This window comes from Nelusetta ayraudi, unplaced genomic scaffold (genome assembly GCF_046127955.1).
Source record: "Nelusetta ayraudi isolate G7.1 ecotype Tasmania unplaced genomic scaffold, CSIRO-AGI_Nayr_v1 ptg000033l, whole genome shotgun sequence".
Taxonomy (NCBI): domain Eukaryota; kingdom Metazoa; phylum Chordata; class Actinopteri; order Tetraodontiformes; family Monacanthidae; genus Nelusetta; species Nelusetta ayraudi.
The window spans coordinates 6,979,739-6,986,932 of NW_027466083.1; the positions used below are offsets into that span (position 1 = coordinate 6,979,739).

Genomic DNA, 7,194 nt, shown 5'->3' on the forward strand with positions numbered 1-7,194 from the left:
GTAATAATAACGATAATGAAAATAATAATGAAAATAAAGAATGAAGAAAAATTATGAAATTATAAGTTAATTTATTTAGAATTTGGTATTTTATTTATTTTTTATTTCTGGGCCCTCCCATAATGAACACATTAAGGTAATTATTTCGCCCCTTCATTTTATCACGTGCGTGTCTGCGTTCTTGACCCCCCAACCCCCCTCTCCCCCGCTCGTCTTTGATTGACAGACTGACCCAGGCGCCCTCCTTCTGTAAATATTTCATCGTGTGGCTTTTCCGCCCGTTTTTTTGCTCTTTAGTTCCCATTCAAAACGGTTTATTCTTTAATTGAGAGAGACGTTGATGTGTTTGTGAATGCGTGTGTGTGTGTGTGTGTGTGTGTGGGGGGGGGGGGGGGGGGGTCGTTTACTACAGCCGCAAAGTAAATGAAGCATGATTAATTAATGCATTAATTGGCTAGAAAGTGAATGAGGTTCAAGCAGAGGAATTCCTGACATTAATTAATAATCGGAGCCGAACCCACACGCACGCACGCACGCACGCACACACACACACACACACACACACACACACACACACACACACACACACAAATATACAGTCATTCACTTGTTGTCTACTAACTCTATTAAAGGATTGAGTCAGATTATTGTCCAGTCCTAGAAATAATTGTATAAAATGAAAATAATTTGACAAATCAGAATAAGACAAAAATACTAAAAATATAACAAAGTATTTTATTTTATTTGCGAAAACATTCATCATCACGATTGTTTTAATTGAAAATAATTTTTAATTGATTTAAAAAAAAAATCATTCAGATTAATATTTCCACCACTTCCTGTTTCTGCATCAGTGACGTGTTTTGTTTGTTTTCTCTTGGACGTTCGATTTCTCAATAATTCCAACGGGAATTTCTCAACAGCGCGCCGCCGCCACCACCTCCACCTCTCCCTTTAACCCCCCTAGATTGTGAGGGCTTCGGCGGGGGGCGCGGCCACAGCTTCGCAGCAGCTGGGGATTGGTCGAGACGGGCAGAGGGAGGGCGCCGCGGCCGACCAATGAGGAGGAGCGAGCGAGGTGCCGGTCGGATATAGACGGCGGAGGCGAGCGGCGTCTCCGTCATCCAGGAGTCACCACACGGCAACCGGAGGAACCGGAGAGCCGCCGCGGGAGCCCCGGAGTATCAGCTCTGCTCCTCCTCCTTCGCTGCTTCACATTTTTCTGCTTTTTCCACACACGCACATACACGCACACACACACTCTCGACAGTCCCTGCGTCCGTCCGTCCGTCCAGCAGCAGGACCACCGTTCTTCGGACGGCCGCCGTCCCATCCGAACCAGCACCGAGCCAACCGACCCCCCTGCGACAGCTGCGTTTCTCTCCCGGTTCCCTGAGGCGCCTCCCTTCTAAACGCCAGCAACACGGAGCCAAACGAGGACGATCCACAGCGACCCTCACTCACCTCCGCAATCATGATGTCGATGAACAGCAAGCAGCACTTCAGCATGCACCCCATCCTGCACGAGCCCAAGTACACGCCGCTGCACTCCAGCTCGGAGGCCATCCGGCGGGCCTGCCTGCCCACGCCATCGGTGAGTGCCACACACACACACACACACACACACACACACACACACACACACACACACACAGAGTCCAGTCCGCCCCGACATGAGGAGCACAAGTTGGAATAATAGTTCATGGGTTTTTAATCTGACGTGTGGAGTGAAGGGCGAGTTCAGGAACAAGGAGGATGAATTAGATGCAACACAGTGATGAGAGCGATGGTGATTAATTCTGCTCGGTGCGTAAAAATGCAGGGGGGAAAAAAAATCTAGTTAAAAAAAAAAAAAAAATCGAAACTTTGGGATTTTCTGCTGGTTTTACTACTAAATATGGACATAATCTTGTGTTACAATTAAATAGGTTTATCTGTTTAAAAAAAAAAAAAAAAAAAAAAGTTAGAATGAAAAGAAATTGCGGACTTATTTTAAAAGCGCTGGACTTTTCTGGAGGCTCTTGGCCATGCAGCCATGAAGTCCGTGCGTCAAAAAGCGCAGGGCCGACTGAGCGTCACGTCCATAATCCAAATTCACGCAGACACACACTGAGAGAGAGAGAGAAGACACACACACACACACACACACACACACACACACACACACACACACACACACACACACACACATTCACTCACACCTCGTCTCGTTTCATTGTCCCGCAGAAATTATTCAGGAGATCGTAAATATTAATTTTAAATGAATAAACGTCCGAGCTTCTGACGTGGACACAGACACACTCATGAAAAAAAGCTTGAAAGGCCCAAACATAAAGTGGCGAGAACTCAGATACGTCTTTTACTGTTCATTGACATTTTAACGAAATTACAAATGCTTTATAATATAATTAAAAGCATTTTTAGAAATGGTCACTGTACTTGTCAGGTTTTATCTCAACGGTGCAAAAATAACAACATTGGAATTTTCAAGTTCATGCCGTTTTTAATTTTGTCTTGGGGTAGTTGTTGAATGTCTGACAGGGGTTAAAAAAATAAAAATAATAATTAAAAAGCAAGTGGTTATTTTTGTTTTTATTTTTATTTTTGTTTTGTTTTTTCATAAATTGAACGAAATGACGAAGTAAGACGACCATGGGGTTGATTTTTGGAAACGATTTCTCCATTTCCTGCTGAAACTTGTCCCCGTGAAAGCTGAAGTGCGCTCTGCTGACGGTGGTGTCGGTTCTCCCTCCTCCCTCCTCCCTCCTCCAGCTGCAGGGCAACATCTTCGCGGGCTTCGACGAGACGCTGCTGCAGCGGGCCGAGGCTCTGGCCGCCGTGGACATCGTGGCGCAGAAGAGCCACCCGTTCAAGCCGGACGCCACGTACCACACCATGACCAGCATGACCAGCATGACGTGCACGCCCACGTCGTCGTCGGCGCACCTGCACCACCCGTCCGTGCTCACCTCGCACCACCACCCGGGCCACCACCACCAGCCGGCCCAGGCCCTGGAGGGCGAGCTGCTGGACCACCTGACGCCGGGCATCTCGCTGGGCGGCATGCCGGGCTCGGACGTGTGCTCCACGGCGTCGCACACGGCGCACGCCGCGCACATGTCGGCCATCAACCACATGCAGCACCACCACCACCACTCGCAGACCATGAACATGCACGCGCACGGCCTGGGGCCGCACGGCGCGCTGGGCGGAGGCGGCGTCGGCCCCGGCGGCGGCGGCGTGGGCGTCGACTCGGAGCCGGACCCGCGCGAGCTCGAGTCGTTCGCCGAGCGCTTCAAGCAGCGGCGCATCAAGCTCGGCGTGACGCAGGCCGACGTGGGCTCGGCGCTCGCCAACCTCAAGATCCCCGGCGTGGGCTGCCTGAGCCAGAGCACCATCTGCAGGTTCGAGTCGCTGACGCTGTCGCACAACAACATGGTGGCGCTCAAGCCCATCCTGGAGGCGTGGCTGGAGGAGGCGGAGCGCGTGCAGCGCGAGAAGATGGCCAAGCCGGAGATCTTCAACGGCGCGGACAAGAAGCGGAAGCGCACGTCCATCGCGGCGCCCGAGAAGCGCTCCCTCGAGGCCTACTTCGCCGTGCAGCCGCGGCCCTCCTCGGAGAAGATCGCCGCCATCGCCGAGAAGCTGGACCTGAAGAAGAACGTGGTGCGGGTTTGGTTCTGCAACCAGAGGCAAAAGCAGAAACGGATGAAGTTCTCGGCCACGCACTGAAGAGAGACCAGTGGCCGGGCGGGGAGGGACGGGAGGGAAGTTGACCGGGACCGGGACCGGAACCGGGGATTGAACCGCGACTGGGACACACGGGGTTTGGGGTTGGTTTCCTCGCTGCTCTGAGGCCCACAGAGACACGCAGAGACTCTCGGTGAGAGGAGGAGACGGTCAGTACCCAGAACATCTCCAAGGGTCCGGAGAAGGTCCGGGAGGGAAACTCAGAGAAACTCTGAACCAGTGTTGAGCTCAGACTCCCACCAAGTGAAGTTTGCAGACATCAACAAGGAACCGGCAGAGATGCTTCGAACGGAAGTTCGGGACGGTTTTGGCGGCGTACCGGTGTTATTCCGACGGCGTGGGGTGAGGGGCGGGTGTTGTGGGTGTTACCAGGCCGTAAACCTGAGGCATCGGCACCGTGTCAGCAGGCCACAGCAGGGGTGGATAGGGGAGGAGTCCCTTTATGGCGATTATTGTACAAAAAAATAAAGTGGAATAAAGGCGGAACCATCCGTCTGGGGGAAAAAAAAGCTTTTTTATATTTAATATTGTAAATATTTGTGAATATTTATTTGTTGCACCTCCGTGTGTGGGAAGACTCATCCTGATTTCTTTTGTCGTTTCTTTCTTTCCGGGGTGTTGGTGGAAGGACCAACCAGAAGTCGCTGTGCAACGGCTTTTTTTTTTGTTTTGTTTTGTTTGTTTTTCTCTCTGAAGCACAACAATATTTCCCATAACCCATTGCATGGTTTACACCCAAAAGGGGGGTTATGGGTGTTGGTGGTGGGAGGGGGTCTGCAATAAGAAGAAACACACAAAAGCACACGCACGCTCGCTCTCACACACACACACACACACAAACACACTTCCCCCCCACCCCCCCTCCTCTAATTCACACGGTCTGACTGTGTGGCTACCTCATAACGCAAGTGTTGGCACGTTCTCACACACACACGCACACACACCCACACACTCACGCGCGCACTCAAGCAGAGAAGTAGGGTCAGTTTGTTGGTTTGTTTATTTCTTTTATCAATTATGATTGTTCTGATTTTTTTTTTTTTTTTGAAAATTAATTTGTGTTCCACCGACCAATTAGAGTCACTGATGATGTGTAACCATCATGATGTATGTTCAAGTTCACTGCAGCAAAGCTTTGACAATCAAATTATGATTATTCATATTGCGTTGTTTATCTGCCCCTTTATCATTATTATTATTATTGTTATTATTATTGTTATTATTATTATTATTATTATTATTATTATTATTATTATTATTATTATTATTATTATTATTGACACCTTTGTGGAGCACTTTGTAGATATTTCCGTTGAAGGGGACTATTTTGGCCTTATTTATTCATATAACCTTTTTTTTCCCTCCCCTCTTGAAACAAGTATTTTCTTTGGTTGTTGTTGTTTTTTTTTTTTGTTTTTTTTTGATTTATTTAAAACAAATATATATATTTTTTTCTTTTACTAATTTATTTGAACTTAATATATTTTGGAAGTCCAAAAAAAAATTGATCATTAAAAAAGGAAGAACTTAACATATTTCATTTGTGAAAGTGTGCTTTAAATGTGTCCGTGTATAAAGAGACTGAAGCTCAAAATAAACGTGCACGTTTTACATCACGCTCTGACGGCTTCTCTTTGAACATCACGTTTGATGTGGTGATATTTTCGATCAGCTTCTGGTCTGATCGGTGTGTGTGTGTGTGTGTGTGTGTGTGTGTGTGTGTGTGTGTGTGTGTGTGTGTGTGTGGCCAGCTGGCTCCCCTCTTGTAAAGGGAGAGGCCTGCTGTTGAAGCAGCACCATGAAAAAGGCTCTGAGACGTTCAGTGACTTAGTGACGTCGATCTGCACCAGCGACACTTGTGCTGATTCAGAGCGCCACCAGCTGTCCGTCAACTGCGTCAGTGAGAATCAACAGACAAATGAGATCTGGATGATAATTTCGCTTAAACTCTTAAAGTTTATTAATGACAATACATTTTTTTTTAAACAAAAATTATTGTGCGGGCTTTCTGGGAACAGGTGGTCGATGATGTAAAAACAAAACCTTCAGAGGTTTAAACCGTTTAAAACGTTGTGTTTTCTATTTTCTATCCACGAAGATATTTAGTTCTCCATGTCAAATCTCTTCATTGGCTTCAGAATCTCGAATGGAACGTTAAAAGCTTCCAATAGGTTTTTTTTTTCTGTATAAAAAAATAGTTTAAAACGACCATCCTTTACGCACATTGACACAAACGAGGTCAAGTCATGTAAATAACAGCGTAGTGGGTCGGCTGATTTATATTTTTCTGACAAGAAGGAAAGTAGAAAATATACCAACAATAAAACTCCGAATATGCCAAAAATATTTAAATTTCAAAAATCATGACGAAAATTTCACAGTTGTAATAATAATAATAATAATAATAATAATAATAATAATAATGATAAGAATAACTTCCTTTTTACCCTTTAACCTGCAGGAAAAACACTAAAGATGTTTTGATGAACAACAAAGTGATACGTGTGTGAGAGAGTGTGTGTTTGTGTAATATAACGGTGTGTTTTGCATAATGTTTCAGTTCAGCAGGTGGTTTGAGCCCACAAACTTGTTAATAATGAATAATAAATACCAGCTGTTATGATACTATTGATTTTGTTGTGTGTACTTGTTAAGAATCTGCAGCTCTGTGCGCAGCAACATCCGCACCCCCAAACCACGAGGTCACCACCTGAAAGAGTCTTTATCTTCCTCCCCTGAATTGGCATACATTCTTTGCATTTCCTAATAATTCTACGAATAGACCTTATTATTTTTCAGATTTCTTTTCTTGTTAATATTTAATTAATAGAATATCGAATATATATAACCAGATAAAATGTGTGGGATGTGCAAAAAAAAAAAAAAAAAGACACTTATTCTGAAAATCAGCACAATTTCGATGAGCGAAATAGTAATAATGTTTTGTTGCCAAGAAACTTATGGGAAAAGTGAATTATAAATTGAAACAAGCCATGTTTTAAAACCACAACAACAACAACAAAAACAACAAAAAAAGTTTCCAAAATATTTCAAATGAAAACGTGCCTACATCGCAGAAGGTGGCATTTGCCTGTCAGTCCATTCAATTTTATTTGAAGTTTACAGAATGAAATAAAATGAAACACAAATGAATAAAATAGAAATGTAAAGGTCCCCCATCAGTCGTGCGTCAATATTTACAGTTACTTGTTGCCCAGCAGACAGCAGTGGCTGACATGTTGGTCCATAACAAAGAATGTCGAACATGTCTTCATCAAAGTTTAATCGTTGAACGGCTCTCCAGTTGAAGGCCATAAATTATATATAATTGAGCGTGTAATCAATGTGAACGGTGTATTGGGTCTTCCTGGGACAAAGCGAGGGGACGCTAATTAAAACACTGCATGAATGAATGACGAAACAATCAACAATTAGCTGGAAATC

General features: G+C 45.1%; 1 protein-coding gene across 1 annotated transcript; it reads left to right on the forward strand.

Annotated features, from left to right (window-relative positions):
- Positions 1–1,238: 1,238 nt before the first annotated feature.
- On the forward strand, positions 1,239–5,178 carry pou4f4 (POU class 4 homeobox 4). Its single transcript, XM_076031992.1, has 2 exons — positions 1,239–1,594; positions 2,773–5,178. The coding sequence occupies exons 1-2, from the start codon at positions 1,475–1,477 to the stop codon at positions 3,730–3,732; spliced, it is 1,080 nt and encodes a 359-aa protein (XP_075888107.1). The 5' UTR covers positions 1,239–1,474; the 3' UTR covers positions 3,733–5,178.
- The last annotated feature ends 2,016 nt before the right edge of the window (positions 5,179–7,194 follow it).

Bases quoted from the DNA above. Each gene is read 5' to 3' on its own strand.
- pou4f4 (XM_076031992.1), top strand. From the start codon at position 1,475: ATGATGTCGATGAACAGCAAGCAGCACTTCAGCATGCACCCCATCCTG. The intron at 1,595-2,772 runs GTGAGTGCCACA...TCCCTCCTCCAG, and splicing joins CCTGCCTGCCCACGCCATCG to CTGCAGGGCAACATCTTCGC.